The sequence below is a fragment of the Phalacrocorax carbo genome, chromosome 2 (genome assembly GCF_963921805.1).
Source record: "Phalacrocorax carbo chromosome 2, bPhaCar2.1, whole genome shotgun sequence".
Classification (NCBI taxonomy): Eukaryota; Metazoa; Chordata; class Aves; order Suliformes; family Phalacrocoracidae; genus Phalacrocorax; species Phalacrocorax carbo.
Window position 1 is genome coordinate 162,642,257 of NC_087514.1, and position 15,870 is coordinate 162,658,126.

The 15,870-nt window shown below is 46.0% G+C and overlaps 1 protein-coding gene across 1 annotated transcript in view; it reads right to left on the reverse strand.

Moving 5' to 3' along the window:
* Positions 1–295: 295 nt before the first annotated feature.
* Positions 296–15,870, reverse strand: part of DLEC1 (DLEC1 cilia and flagella associated protein) — a 44,014-nt gene continuing 28,439 nt past the window's right edge. Inside the window, exons 28-38 of the mRNA XM_064445123.1 lie at positions 15,283–15,353; positions 10,988–11,205; positions 9,843–9,977; positions 7,949–8,071; positions 7,083–7,177; positions 6,920–7,004; positions 6,205–6,405; positions 5,149–5,310; positions 4,021–4,174; positions 3,296–3,416; positions 296–1,123 (exon numbers count right to left, since the gene is read on the reverse strand). Coding sequence (XP_064301193.1) covers positions 1,006–1,123; positions 3,296–3,416; positions 4,021–4,174; positions 5,149–5,310; positions 6,205–6,405; positions 6,920–7,004; positions 7,083–7,177; positions 7,949–8,071; positions 9,843–9,977; positions 10,988–11,205; positions 15,283–15,353 — 1,483 coding nt within the window. The 3' untranslated portion in view covers positions 296–1,005. The remainder of the gene's footprint in view (positions 1,124–3,295; positions 3,417–4,020; positions 4,175–5,148; positions 5,311–6,204; positions 6,406–6,919; positions 7,005–7,082; positions 7,178–7,948; positions 8,072–9,842; positions 9,978–10,987; positions 11,206–15,282; positions 15,354–15,870) is intronic.

Consider the following 15,870-nt stretch of genomic DNA (forward strand, 5'->3'; position numbering starts at 1 on the left):
ATTCTCACATTCCTGCGCTGTAGCCTCTCTTACCCCCCCCAGCAATCACGTAGGCTCTATTTTAGAGCAAAAAGATGAAATTGTTTAGAGGGGGCAGAGAGGCATTAGTGTCCTCGAGGGTCCTTTTTGCGCACTGAGGTTCCTGTGCATGAAATGAGTTCTCATTGCTGGTACAAGTCTGTTTTAAACTAGGCAGAAGGCAGCTATCGTGCATCTTTTGTTCTCCTCCAGTGTGGATTGCAGTCCCCTCCTCCCCACACACACGGCCTTTAACAAAAACCTTTTATATGATGGGAATGGAAAACTTAACAGGCTCAGAAGTGGGAATTTCAGTGACCTTTAGCTAAAGTAATACTAAAAACATATAAAGAGAAGTGTGAGTAAATGGGAACCATGTGGGGGGAAAGAATTAAAAGGAAGAAGGGTTCCTCCCTCTGTAGCTGAAGGGGATGTTCTCAGTACCCAAGCATGATGAAACATGCAGGTTGGTAATCTTCCAAGGAGTCCGGGGAAAGTTGGCTCTTCCCCTTTTCATGTTAGACACCAAGAAAACAGCCAGAGGAATGCTGGCCTATTCACTAATTCTTGCTTTTATTATGTGTCAGTGTCCATTTAAATGTCACACAAATAAACAAGGCAAAACAAAAGCTGCTTTTTAAGGTATGAACAGTCTTTAATTGTAGTTTGAGGCATATGGTGATTTGCAGAGGGTTTTGGTCCAGCTGTCACCATAGCTGCTTTGCAATTTAAAACCGATGGTTTGCAGAGCCTGGTTCTGTGCGTAACGGTAAGCTTATCACAGCAATAAAAGTGATAGCACAGAATGAGGTTATGACTTTTCTTTAAGGTACCATGAGCTCTTTTTTCCTCATAACTTAAAATTTCATTCTGCTAAAATTCCAGTCTGTGTTAAACCAACTGAAATAGATGAAAATACAGGCTCAACCAATGGCACATCTGCATCCAACCCATTACCTTGACATGTCCTACATTGTCTTGTTTGAATTAAATACAGGTCTTCATGCATCCCTCGGGTGTTCCTTGTCCCCTGAGCCGTAGCTTGCAAGGCTTCTCTCCCAGCATTCCAGTAACAGTCACAGTAGTTTCATATTCGATGTCACTCCTAAAACGCAGAACAAAAAGCCAGCTCAGTTACAGCAAGATGCAATTCTGGGTTTGAGATGAGTTACTTTGCAGAGGAGGAAGGGGAGAATGGTGCCCTAAGACATAAACTGCTCCTAGTCACAAGCATCGGTCTCTTGCATTAGTGTCGAGCCCGCAGGTGGCAATCTCACTTTCTAGTGTCCTGTCCCACAGCTACATCCAGGGTGTTTGAAAAGAATGGTCCAGTCTCTACCACAGGTGAAGACTCTGGAGCGTTAACTTCGCATCTGAGAGAAGAACTCGAGTATCTTCCTCCTTGTGAAATTCTGTTTTCATTAAATAAATAAAACGAAGCTCTGCTGGGGGCTAGTGTTTGGGAGCAAATGCCTGCGCTGCCTTGATGTGAAAACTCATGCCTGTGACAGGCAAAGTTTGAAATGGAAAAGTTTCTGTTAGCAGAACCCGGGCTATAAATGAACATCAGAAAGCTTAGAGCAGGTGTAGTTTTGCACCGAGTGGAAGCCTTGCAGCATAATTTGCCTGAGGCTGATGATGCCCCGCACTCCTGAGACTGCTCATCTGAAGGACTTGTCTGCATCTAAGAGATGGCTGTTGTAAAGCCCTGAGGCAAGAGCCTGTTCTGCCAGACACCTTTTGTTTTTACCCTTCTCGTACAAAATTCCCCTGCAGGAAGACACTGATCTAGGGAGGTGAATTATTAAAATCACCTCACACCTTGCATATAATTAGTCACTAATGCCATGCCTGTCCTGAGCTCTGCCGTGTTGGGAATTCTTTGTCTGGAGCTGAACAGACGAGCTGGCTGCTAAACAGTGACAGCTCTGCTTTCTGGTACTTCCAGGCACTTTCAGACATGCTGATTAGCGTCTCTGTTGTCAGACAAAAGCGCTTCAGGCATATTCACAAGCACTCCAGAAAAACAGGCCGGCAGGAGCCTGGGGAGGTCTCTGGTCCACCACGCTGCTCAGAGCAGGGCCAGCTTAGAGCAGCTGCTCAAGGCTTGGTCCCACTGAGACACCAGTAGCTCCAGCGATGGAGATCCCACAGCGTGTTCCAGGGAGATACGACAATAACTCATGTCACCTATAGTCTGCTTCTTGAAACTTCCTTGTCAGCAGTGGTCAGTGAAATCACTGTGATACTTGTCTTAAACTTTCTGCCACCATGTGATTACTTCCAAGAAGATATTTTCTTATGGAAGCTGAATTTTCTTACAGGAGTTGCATCTCTGTAATGACAGCAAAGCAATTCAAGGCGTTGGGTCACTGCCTCTGCCATTCACAAGTAATCTCTAGCCTCCACAAAAGGTTATGGTAAGATCTCCATAATCAGAACTATATGTTTAGAGGACCAAGAAAGTAATTTTCACCTGCTCTGTGCTGTCATTTGCCTGCAGCTCACACTATCTTTGCTGTGTATAAAATGTTTGGACTAAAAGCAACAAAAACACATGGGTGTTTTTTTCTTTCTCAAACATCAACATGACTGTGACACTGAAATAGCTCCAGGCTAAGCAAGGGTAAAACAAATTGTATCACTGCATTAGAACAACGTTTTGCTCTATTTGCTGTATCAGGAGGTCCCCTGAACGCATGTAAAGGACCTGAAAAAGCTACCTTTAGAGAGAAGCCACATAAACAGTAATGAAGGATCCATGAGACTGACTGCAAAAGACATTGCGCTTTCCTGCATGTCAAACAGATGATTAACTGGAATTCCGAGATACTCCAGACACATTTCTCCCTCTGTCCTATTAAAGTGCTGGATGCATAAAGGACTCAACTATTTTATCAGCCTTTACTGGCCTGAGATCTGCCCTTTGTTGAAGACGTTGCCCTAAAGAAAGGGGTTTCATCCAGTGACGCATAGTCGGTGTGCCAGGCCAACTGCTAGACCGGCATGATTTCGAGTGGGTAAAGCTGAAGTCGGAAATTCTGGGTGCCAGTTCCAAAAGAAATCCCATATATGGGAGCAGTGTAGGGGACATGGTTGTATGGAAAATGTAGCAGCTGGGAGCCCAGGACTGGCAAGTGTTAGAAGCAAAACGAGCAGCCTGAGAACCCAAGACCACACGACCAGAGCAGAATTGCACTCTGCTTTCAGTGACTCTCACACCATAGGGATGGGCTTGACGGGGAACAAGAGCAAGATTTCAGTCCTGTCAACTCACCTTGCAGTAAAGCTGATCTGCAGAATGCCTTTGGTGGGTCGGTCCCCTTCACATGCCTCCAAAATGCCGTTAGTAGGGGAGACAGAAAATACTTCCAGGTCGTTATGCCTTTCCTGTTCATCTGCAGTGAAGGGAGCAAATATCAAACAAAGCAATACAAGACCCTTTGTGTAAGTTTGTACAGCACGTAGCGCTCAAAACAACGCGCCTCCTCGCTAGCCAACAAATAGATCACATCTTGCACTGTCAGAGGCTTTCTGTGCATGTGGCCAGTTTCTCTTTCCATCCTCTAATCAAGGGGAATGATCGATGGCCTCCACGTCAAAATAATAAAGTCCTGGTCTTCTTTCCTTTGAAGCCCATCTGTTGTTAACATCGTTAGGCACAAGCTCAAACCCATGAGTAGCTACTGCTTGTTGCCTCTTAGGATTGTATTGCAAATGAGCAAAGCATGCCCAGTGCTTCTGAGAGTTGTGATTCAATCTTTTGGTTAAATCTGGAGGAACTGCTGAAATTATAGAAATACACTGATGTCAAAAAATAAAAAAGAAAAAAGAAAGAAGAAAAAGCCTACAGAAGTGAGAACAGAAGCAGACCTGATATGTGTACAGCCAACATCATCATACATTGGCTGTATATCAAGTGAGCGCGTGCAGTCTTACTAAATAAAAACACTAATTAGTGAAACTGTATAACAAGGAAATCCAATTGCAAAACCAGGATACCCAGTAAAGCAGTCCAGTAACTTCTACAGCCGCTCCTGTTACACAGGAAGACATGTTCGGTCTTGGTCTGTGCAACAAAGCAGGTCTTGAAATCAACCGTGTCGCAAGAGAGCTCCAGAACTGGAACAGTCAGGTATGCAGTCACTGGGACCAGCTGCAAAACAGAGGAAAGGGAAAGGAGGGGAAAAAAAACACCTTGTTTTTGTAGAGCTTTTATGATACCTGCTAGAGCTGGATCATTCATGCCTCAAGCACTGAGTCAAGAGCAGTTGTTCTGTGTTATTCTGTAATAGAGTCAATTCCCCATTCTACAGCTTCGCGTGAATTAAGTTGTTGCTCGTTTTACTGTTTTGGGATAGGTTTTCAAACCAGACGCTGTGGTCTTAATGAAGTAACACAGTGAACATTCTCATTCGTTATTAGGGTTTTCTGTGGAGATGCAGACATTACAGCATCTCCTCGTCCCTTAGGACTGTATATGGCCCACTGTGAGTCATTCCATTTGTGCCGATTGCCCAAGATTATTATTAAATTGACTATCTTAGATACGGTGCTCGGAGCTTACACAGATCAGTCCTCAGAAATACCTGGTATGAAAAAAACAATGCCTGCAATGTAGTGGAACTGCTGAAGACTTGACAGGGGGTTATAGCTTTCTATCTGGAAGAGATGGGTCTTTAAATGTGTGTGGGCTGTGACCACACCGCATGAGTTAGACTCAGGAGACTTCCAAGAAGCACTCGGGTACTGCAGGAGGCAGTGTTTGGTGACTCAGTCGCTGGCATGCTCGCCGAGACAGGCCTGACCCCATGTCTCGGAAGGACGTTGACAGTCACGCTGCGGTTGGGTGTGCTGCCCTTCGATAGAGCTGCATCATCCAGGCCGTCATGCCGTGCAAAGCGCTGGGGTATGAACACCAGGGTGCTGACCCAAAACCGCTCTGTCCGTCTGAGAGTCACCTGCAGCCTCAACAGAGAAATGCCTCCTTCTGCACTGGATGACACAGTTTACCCTAGAGGTGGCTGTATTCCAAAGCTGAGTAAATCCTAAGGCACATTCATTCTGAGGCAGAGATGTGGATAATACATAGCCCTTTCTCAGGGCCCAGAGATCTCGTTCGGATCTTACCTGGGTAGTGCAGTTACTATGTTCAATGACCAGATTTTGATTAAACTTCAGCTTTCTCTCTCCATTCTCAAACTGGAGCACTTGGAATCCAGGAAGCAGCTGGGTATCTGGCAAATGTTGATATGTAAGTAACTCCAGAGTTGTGTGGAATGACACTTTCACCTGTGGGAAGAGGAATTCAGATGACCATCACATAAGAAGACACTGTGTGCAGGAAATCCAAAGTAAACACGGCTGAAAGGCCCAGGCACACATTTTCCCACTGGAACCCAAAGGTGTCACGCCAGCAACCAAATTCCCACTGGAACAAAGCATTATAATTAAAGAAAAAACACAGCTATTTCCTATTAATCCAGTACACAGAGATGGAGTGTAAAGGTGAACAGCTAATCTCTGAATCACAGGGGAGAAACAGTCTCTAGCAAGACAAAGGTTCTAAATTCCTGAGGTTACAAATACCATATTCCCAAAGCTGCCTTAACCATAAGTCTTCTTCCTTCCCACACACGCAGAATTAAGACATGTGTTTCTCTGTGTCAAAATGAACACTGAAAAATGAGAAGGACACTTCAAAAATGCAATTGTTACTCAGTCTTTGCTCATTAGCTCTTAGCTCATTCTTAGCTAATTCTTGACTCCAGGACTTTGTTTCCTTTAGTGTCATCGTGTATACCCAAAACCGAACCAAATTTTTCTGTGTTTGCACTGACTGCCTCTAATTTAAGGAACTGAGGGACTGCAGTCTTTGGAAATCTTTTAATTTGTCCAGCATATATATGGCTATTGATTTAGGTGAGCTCCAAAAACCACTGGGTTTTCTGCAGGCATGTGCAACAGGTCACAGTGGATGAGAAAAGCACATCAGGGCCACTGCCGAAAAATATTTTGTCCCTGCAATCATTGCAGTAATTCACGTTTGCTAATATACCACTATTTCCCCTGAAATTAGGAGATTTCTGTCCTGGTTGTGTTTTTCTTGTGGTTCATCTGGACCACGCTAACACGCCAATTACTAAACTCTCTCTTCTGGCACAGGGTTGTTATTTTTCAGCCTACCAGCATGTTTTGCTGCGGATAAAGTACAAGTTGTGGTTGCTGTCCTTTTTCCTCCTTCTTGCTGTGGGATGTTTTGGTGCTTTTTTTGGGATCTGTGCTGGACAGGCTGAAGGGCGTAGACAGACGGAGCCTGAAGTACAGAGGAACCTTAGTGCAATTGATGAGTTTCAAACTCTGAGTCATTACCGAATCTGTCAAAACCTGATGGAGAAATGATTCCAAACCGGTTAGTTTTAACTCCCTTGAGAGGTTTGTGCTAGTCTGTCTGGTCATTCAGCACCACCAGGGATCTGAAGGACTTTACCCCAAAGCAACCCAGTATTTTCTACTTGTGTTTTTCAAAATTTCTTGAGTTAAAAACCAAAATACAAATAATGTAATAAAGTTTAAAAGTTTTTGAAGAAACTGACCCTGCTGACTCAGTCTGCTATCAGACCTTCACGCCCTGAAAATACGTACTTATTTTTCTACCTACAAACCCCTCTACAAAGAAAGATATACAAAATAGGCATTGTCTGAGCTCAGCTTTGCTTATTTCTGTCTCATAAGTACTTGTACTCCTTTTGTTGTACCGATCCTGTTATGTGCAATATAGAAAACTGCAACACGAGGCTGCTGGGGATAAAGATGGGTTTTAAAAAACACACAGCTCTGAATTCTTGCAGTAGCACAGCAGTACAAACCAGCTGAATACATCGGTGTGTGAAATACTTACTCCTAGCAGAGGCTGATCTGGTATGAGATCACTTGCCACAGAATAAAACACCATTCCTCTGTCGTGATCCATGTCTACTTTTAACCTGAGTGTAAAGAACCAGAGCTGGTCAGAGCCTTGCCCTCCAGGCTGATTCACTCTGCGAGTGTGTGATGGCACTTACAGAGCATGACTTAGGAAAGCTTGCAAGTCTATTCGTAACGGTGGCGCTTCATAGCCATGTCTGCGATGCACTTTGTTAGGCACTGTCCTTGCAAGCTGACAGCAAAATGAAAAGAGAAATGTTGTATAAAATGATAGCACTAAAACCTGAAACCCTACTTTTAGCCCAAGAGGCTGTTAGCCAGACTAGGATTCTGCCTGACAATGCATTGCCTGTTTGTAAGGCGTGATGGCAACATGCAAGGAAGAGCAAAAGCTAAGCGGTAGTTTAACTCTGAATGGCCGTGGTTATACAGACACAGATGTTTGTTCCTCCCGGAGTCAGGAGCATTAGGGACATTTTTATTGAATATTCTATTGTCGCTCATTCTTTATGCCTTGCACCTTTGCAATGACTCATGTCAGAGAATCGGAGAGCAATTCATAAAACACTACCCAAGCCCCCCATTAGCCTGTGAGCTGCACTTGCGGTTGTTGAAGAGGAAGTTTCCCAGAGGAGCGATATAGTGTCCGAATTCGCACAGGAAGGTAGATGCAGAGCCAGGAACAGAACTCAGCGGTCCTGAGTCTCAGTCTCATTGTTAACCGCTGTTATCAACAAAACCTGATGTTGTGATCGCATTTCAAACCTTGGGCTATTGTCTGGGGGCTGCTGCACCAGACAAAGTAAGACGATGGTGATATTCCCACCCTAGAACATGTCCAGGCTAAAAGGCAAATGCAACAAATGACCAACCCCAGTTAAGGAAGGATGTACAAGACTGTTTATACAGACTGGCCAGGTACACAGCAGCCTGTACAAAAATTACAAGAAGGGAAACGATTATTTTCTAGTCATCTCTAGCCTTGCTGAGACTGTCAGCTTACCTTGTCGTCTAGGTTCATGAAACCCAGCACAAACCCTTCACATTGCACTTCAGGCGAAGCCTCTGGCAGGACGCGTGGGGTGAAGGAGATGCAAACGGAGATGCTGCCACCTCCTGGAATCACCTGCAGTCCAGGGACAACTGTTCAGTAATGCAGGGAGCTGCCTGGGATTGCGCAAGCATCCTCAGCGCTCAGCTGTTAAAACTGAGTTGCTCAAGCAGCATGAAAGCTCCTGGGGATGGGCTATGCTCAGGCTTGCACTAAAATGACAGCATGTGACAACAAAACTGACTTATTTCAGCTGCAAATATCAGTGTAGCCACTCTGTAGCATCCATAGAGTTTAAGCACAGTCTCAGACCGACTCCCTAACTCCCTAAGTACATGAACTCTTACTCCATGGCTGACTCAGATGATTCTCCCACAACTGACACCACTCACAGATACAAGAAACATTTTTTTGTAGAGTTACAGGTGTGAATTAAGAGTATTTTATAGTTCAGTTTACTCTTGGCTTTTTTTTTTTTTTTTAATTTATTTTCCTTGACAGCAGGGAATGCAATCAAATGCACTAGCCAGCTATAGTGGATTTTCTGGGATTTACAGGTTAAGAGACACTGCTTTCTTTAGGTGCGTTACGCAGGATATGATTAAATCCTGCTGTCGCTGCAGAAAACCTTTGCCATCTCTCTGCAGAGCCAATTCATGTCTAGGTGAGTTTGTAAGCTCAGGGGCCATGTGGTGTCTACTGCTTTCAGGGTAGCGCTCTGCAGACACAGATTCCCCCATTTCAGTAGAAGAAAAACTAGCTCAGCTCTCCTTGCACTACGTTCCCCTGCTCAGAGCGGCGAGGAGCATAAGGTCTGCCTGAGGTCTAGCAGGACCAGAGCAGAGCTGGTAAGCTCTGTCACATCCTACAACACTGCAGAGGCTGTACATTGTGGTCACAGAGAGCTCAGTTGTTCAGACAGGGACTTAAGCTAGATCTGGCCAGCTGTGCTGCACACCTGAGCTAACGGACCTCCCTGGAGCAGCAGTGGAAACAAAGAGGATGCTTCTGCAGAGGAATGCCTGAATGGCTCCATAGGCATCAACTCCATTCCACATGGGCCAAGCTTGCTGCTGGCTACACCCGATAGATGCTCTCTCCACTTGTTTGAGCTATCTCAGCCTCAGTCACCCCAGCACTGATTGTAGGCTTCACTACTTTCAGATGCCATTTCTGTCATTATTTCTTTTATGTAATCTTTAGCTCATTCTAACTTGTAACTGAAACCCTTTGGCAGAAAACTTGCTAATATTTAACAATCAAAATTGACACACTGATGTTCTGGGCAACCTGGCCGTTCACAGTTAAATCTTTCGAGTGCTGTCTTTGCATTAGCTTATTCCTAAGGGATTGTGACACTGTGGCCCCTATTTGTACCAGTTACACCTGAAGTACTGTGGGTTACAACATTTTATCCAAATGAGTTGTCTACAGAGCACCCCTTTCCCAGCAGTGTGCTTTCTAGCTCTGCCATGTCCACTTAACAAATCTATCCTGGTTAAACAACATGCTTCCAAAGCTTCGGGCTGGATGCCTTCCGCCTAATGCCGCACATCTCACCGAGGCAACCCAAGTGAGAAGACCAGAGATGCAATTCTAGAGAGCCTAGTACAACTGAACACCTAATTCCAGTCATCAGTTAACTGCTCAAATGTAGGTGGGACACTTTCTTTTGTCTGTTGACTTTGCAAACTCTTCTCATGGTCACCTTCAAGATCCCAAAGCCTCCCAGCCTACTGTTTCACTGTTTAGTAGTCTCCACCCCAAACCAAAGCTACCTCCTCCTCCTTCTCTGTCTTGCATAAAATGTGCTAAAACTAAGCACAAAGAAAATGTAAATGCTTACTATCTGTCTTGGAGTAATGGAGTAGGGGTTGTCTGCAGGAACTCCTTCATGAGGTCGTATAAGTACAGAGACGATTTTCTGTGTTGTAGGTTCTTGAATGACAATTTCCTTCTCTTTGCTCTTGGTGTCTGAAGACTGCAGGGACACAAGGGTGGGGAATGGTTAAAACTGTTACGCTGCAAAGGAGGAATGCAAGTGCAGCGTACAGGGAACTGCTGCACTAGTCAGTAAGGATGGCCAGCTCCAGTTTCTTTCTGGCACAAAAGCTGGACATGTGGATGTGTCCTGCACATGAATTTTTTCATGCATAGGTTTACTCTCCTGAAACTGCTCCTGAACTCCTTGGAACATGTGCATCCTTGGGTCCTGCTCTGCCAAGAGAATCGCTCGACCATAACCCCTCTGGCCCATTATACAAACCAGCCCTCTAGGGCAGTAACTTTCCCTTGTTGCACAAGAAAGTTTAGAGTTGTATTCAAAACAGCTATGCCTTCTGAGCTGAAACAGAGATAAAGTGATTTTAATATCTTTTCTGTTAAGTTTTTGCTGGAGTAACATACGTATCCTGTATGACACCTTCTCCCTGTTGCTCCCAGCCCTTCAAGACAGTAAATGGCCTTTTTGTAATCAAGCTTGATGTGCAATAGATGTTACCATATTCTAACAGAGTAACCAATCTAAGCCTGGCACTGGGGTAAAAGCCTCCAAAACATTAGCTGCAGTTCGAACTTCTCAGGTTAGATTCTGCTCCCTGACTACTGCACACGTTGGCACCGTAAAGCACCCATGAGAAAAGTAGACCCAAATTGAGAAGCTTTAGTTAGGTTAACACTTTCACGTAAAAATGGCATTAGTCTGTCGATGACAGTATTTTAAAAAACATAATCTGATCAGCTTCTTTAACAACTTTAAGAAAAGGAGAAGCTGAACAGCAATTTGTTTATAACTCATCCTGGAAACTGATTGCTGATACCAATAGCCAGCTACCCGTGTATTGCTTTCTCCACCGTGAGAGGAGCTGACATTTCTTTTAACTTCCAGCTCTTAGTTACAAGTTGTATTGTGTGTTATTGTTTTCAACCTTTCATGCCAAGAAACCCATCATGTATCTCAGCAGCAGTATAAAAAACAGACTAACAGCTGACCTCATCTGCGGTTTGCGAAGCTGAATAAATGCTTCCGCAGGGAATGGCAGTCTGATCTGACTTTAACACGATCTCTGACTCTGAGTTGCTACCAGTTGATGCAGTCTCATTTTCGTCCATGTCCTTAGGAGGAAAGGGGTCTCCAAAGAACATCAACAGGTCCACCAGCTTTTTATCATCTTCCTCTTGGTTGTAAATTTCCCAGTCCAGGCGGATATCTGAATTGAAAAGGAGAAAGGAGAATTATTTCTCGTCATTGGGAAGACTCATAGCTTAGTTGGTACCAGAGAAGCAGAAGATCAAGTAACAAATTTGTGTCTAGCAACTGGGTTTGTATTAAAGCACATCTTAAGCTTTCCAAGTTTGCTGTAAACTAAAATGATTTACAACTGTGTGTGCTATGCCTTTATTATAGCTTGTCTGCTCTCTAGGTCCTAAACTACACTTTTATTAACATTAAAATAAATGATGAGTATTTTGTTTGTGATGCAAATGTGTATGGTGGCATTCAGGGGAAAAAGAAAAGGTGATTGACTTTTGCTCTGAAGAGCATAAAATCTCACTCAAGAGATACAAGGACTAAACACAGAAGAGCCAGGTGATGCCACTAAGAAGCAGGTAGTGTATCCGATTGACCAGGGTTAGCACTGTGAGAGATTTACAAAAAACAGGATGGAAAATCCTCGATTCCCATCATTTCAATGAGGCAAGATGCAAACAAATCGGGATAGGATGTGGACTTTCATAGTAATGACACATTGAGCCAATTACATATATTCTCCTACCCTGGAGCTTACCTGCTTTACTTTTTTTTACAAAAAGCAAGCTAATATTCACAGCAGTAATGCCATAATGATAAATACTACTATGCATATCAAGACCTGACTTTTATGGCATAAAAGACTTTGGCTTTTATGACAACAGGACGTTCTTCAACAACCATGTCTTGCTAGGGAGGGATGGACTCCACCTCTCTGGAAGGGGCAAGGGAATCTTTGGCAGAAGGCTGGCCAACTTGGTGAAGAGGGCTTTAAACTGAGGACCCCGGGGGCAGGGGGACAAACTGGCAATGCTAATGCCATCACACACAATGGGGGAATAAGAGAGGACAACCTGAGCAGTGATAAAGGTGTCGTAGTGGCCTCACGCGATGGCAACCAGGAGATCAACCACCTCAAGAGTGTGCATGGCTGTAGTGGGTCCTCGTACACCCCTCTGGGGAAACCTGTGTGCTCAAGCACCTTTCTGAAATGCCTGTACACCAACACACACAGCAGGGGGAATAAACAGGAGGAACTCGAGGTCTGTGTGCGGTGGCAGGGCCACGATCTCATTGCAATCACAGAGACATGCTGGGACAGCTCGCATGACCAGAATGTGGTTGTGGATGGCTACAGGCTTTTCAGGAGACAGGCCAGCAAGGCGAGGTGGGGGAGTTGTTCTTTATGTGAGGGAGCAACTGGATTGCGTCGAGCTCTGCCTTGGAGTGGAAGAAGAACAAGTTGCGAGCTTGTGGGTAAAAATTAAGGGACAGCCAAATATGGCTGACACTGTTGTGGGTGTTTTCTACACGGCCCCTCATCAGGAAGAGGCAGTTGATGAAGCCTTCTACAGACGGCTGGAAGTAGCCTCGCAATCGCAGGCCCTGGTCCTCATGGGGGACTTCAACCACCCTGATATTTGCTGGAAAAGCAACACGACGAGCTATGCACAACCCAGAAGGTTCCTGCAGAGCATCGAGGACAACTTTTTGATGCAAGTGGTGGAGGAGTCAACAAGGTGAGATGTGCTGCTTGTCCTTATCCTAACAAACAAGGAAGGGCTGGTTGAGGATGTGAGAGTTGGGGTTAGCCTTGGCTGCAGTGACCGTGAGATGGTCGAGTTTAGGATCCTGCGAGGTAGAAGCAGGGCAATGAGACAGGTTACAACCTTGGACTTCAAGAGGGCCAAATTTGGCCTCTTCAAAGACCTGCTAGGAGGAATCCCACGGGCTCAGGCTCTAGAAGGCAGAGGAGGTCCAAGAGAGCTGGACGGTATTCAGATACCACTTCCTCCAAGCTCAAGGTCAGTGCATCCCTGTGGGGAAGAAGTCAGGCAGAGGAGCCAGGAGACCTGCATGGATGAGCAAAGAGCTTCTAGAGAAACTCAAATGGAAGAGGGAGGTTCACAGTATGTGGAAAAAGGGACTGATCACTTGGGAGGAATATAGGAATGTTGTCAGGGTATGCAAAGATGCGACAAGGAAGGCCAAGGCCTGATTGGAATTAAATCTGGCAATGCATGTCAAGGATAACAAGAAGGGCTTCTTTAAATACATCAGCAGTAAAACAAAGACTGGGGATACAGCGGGCCCACTGCTGAACGAGGTGGGCGTCCTGGTGACAAAGGATGCAGAGAAGGTGGAGTTACTGAGTGCCTTCTTTGCTTCAGTCTTTACTGCTAAGGCTGGCCCTCAGGCATCTCAGCTCCCAGAGGAGAGAGGACAAACAGGGAGAAAGGAAGACTTACTATCGGTTGAGAAGGACTGGGTCAGAGATCACCTATGCAAACTGGATCCTCACAAAGCCATTCGCCCCAATGGGATGCACCCACAAGTGCTAAGGGAGCTGGTGGATGTTCTTGCCGAGCCACTCTCCATCATTTTTGAAAGGTCGTGGAGGACGGGAGAGGTGCCCGAGGACTGGAGGAAAGCAAACATCACTCCAATCTTCAAAAAGGGCAAGAAGGAGAACCTAGGAAACTATAGGCCAGTCAGCCTCACCTCTGTCCGTGGAAGGTGATGGAACAGTTCATCCTGGAGGTCATCTCCAGGCATGTAGAAGACAAGAAGGTTATCAGAAATAGTCAACATGGATTCACCAAGGGAAGATCATGCTTGACCAACCCGATAGCCTTCTGTGATGGAGTGATTGGCTGGGTCAAAGAAGGGAGAGCAGTAGATATTGTCTCTCTTTACTTCAGTAAGGCATTTGACACTGTCTCCCATAGCATCCTCACAGGCAAACTAAGGAAGTGTGGGTTGGATGAGAGGACAGTGAGGTGCATTGAGAACTGGCTCAACAACAGAACTCAGAGGGTCGTGATCAATGGGGCAGAGTCTGGATGGAGGCCTGTCACTAGTGGTGTTCCTCAGGGGCCTGTGCTGGGTCCAGTCCTGTTCAACATATTCATCAGTGACCTGGATGATGGGACAGAGCGTCTCCTCAGCAAGTTCATTGACAATACCAAACTGGGAGGAGTGGCTGATACGTCAGAAGGCTGTGCTGCCATCCAGCGAGAGCCGGGCAGGCCGGAGAGCTGGGCCAAGGGGAACATCATGAAATTCAACAAGAGAAAGTGCAGGGTCCTGCCCCTGGGGAGGAACAAACCCCCGCACCAGCACAGGCTGGGGGGGACCTGCTGGAGAGCGGCTCTGCTGAAAAGGCCCTGGGGATGCTGGGGGGCAGCGAGGTGACCCTGAGCCAGCACCGGGCCCTTGGGGCCAAGGGGGCCAGCGGTGTCCTGGGGTGCATGGAAAGGAGCGTGGCCAGCAGGGCGAGGGAGGTTCTCCTCCCCCTCTGCTCTGCCCCAGTGAGGCCACATCTGCAGTGCTGTGTCCAGTTCTGGGCTCCTCAGTTTAAGGACAGGGAACTGCTCAAGCAAATCCAGCAGAGAGCTACAAAGATGATCAGGGGACTGGAGCATCTCCCTTGTGAGGAAAGGCTGAGAGACCTGGGTTTGTTCAGCCTGGAGAAGAGAAGGCTGAGGGGGGATCTCATCGATGATTATAAATATCTAAAGGGTGGGTGTCAGGAGGATGGGGCTGGACTCTTTTCAGTGGTGCCCAATGACAGGCCAAGGGGCAACGGGCACAAGTTGGAACACAGGAGGTTCCACTTAAATATGAGGAAAAACTCCTTTCCCGTGCGGGTGCCAGAGCAGGGGCACAGGCTGCCCAGAGAGGCTGTGGGGGTCCCTTCCCTGGAGACATTCACCCCCCGCCTGGACGCGGCCCTGTGCCCCTGCTCTGGGGGTGCCTGCTCCAGCAGGGGTGGGACGGGGTGAGCTCCAGAGGGCCCTTCCAACCCCTGCCAGTCTGTGATTCTGTGATCCTGACAACATGTATTATTGCTCTGTACTAGCTAAGTTAGAAAACAGTGCAGACACTCTTATATACTATCACTATTTTTACAAAACCATCTTGATTAGGAAACAAGTAGGCCTATTAATTAACATGTTAATGGGTTCTTCTATTTTTATTGTCATAAGGAATGCAGTGCAAGTGTCAATGTCTGCTGTACAAAAGTCATTCTTACCAAAGGGAGTGGGATTGTTGAGCTGGACCCTCCGGAAGACAGGAGACCCTCCAGAGACATGACTGCCAAACCTAATGGGGGGAACCTTGCTGTCAGTACATGCAGAAAAGAAAAGCCAATGTCTGAAATCATTAAAGATTTGTTTAAAAGTAGAAACATATCTGGCTGCACTGGGGCCTGTTAAGAGTGGCTGACAGGTAAAGCATGGCCTATACTGTGAGGTACAACATTGCTTTGTTTAATCAGTCTCTTTTTTTCCAGTTTTCTTAGTTGTCTCAGACGTTTCAGGGTAAACATGTGAAGTCAGCTTTTGTGAAACACTCTGGCAGCAGCAGCAAATAGCTACACAGCAGTGGGGTGACCTGCGTCAGCACAGATTTCCAGGTGCATTAAGGGGTTTTTTATGGTGGATAGCCAAATCCATTTTCTATGCCCCATTGCAGAGCTGACGTTGCAAACGCTCTTGGCTGCAGTATGATACACAATGCTAATTCCTCTGAAGTTAGACAGAAACAGTCCTGCTGCATGGCAGCTGACTGAGCGTGTAGTTCCGTGGCCCCCATAAACCAACCCTTACCCCTCACCCGT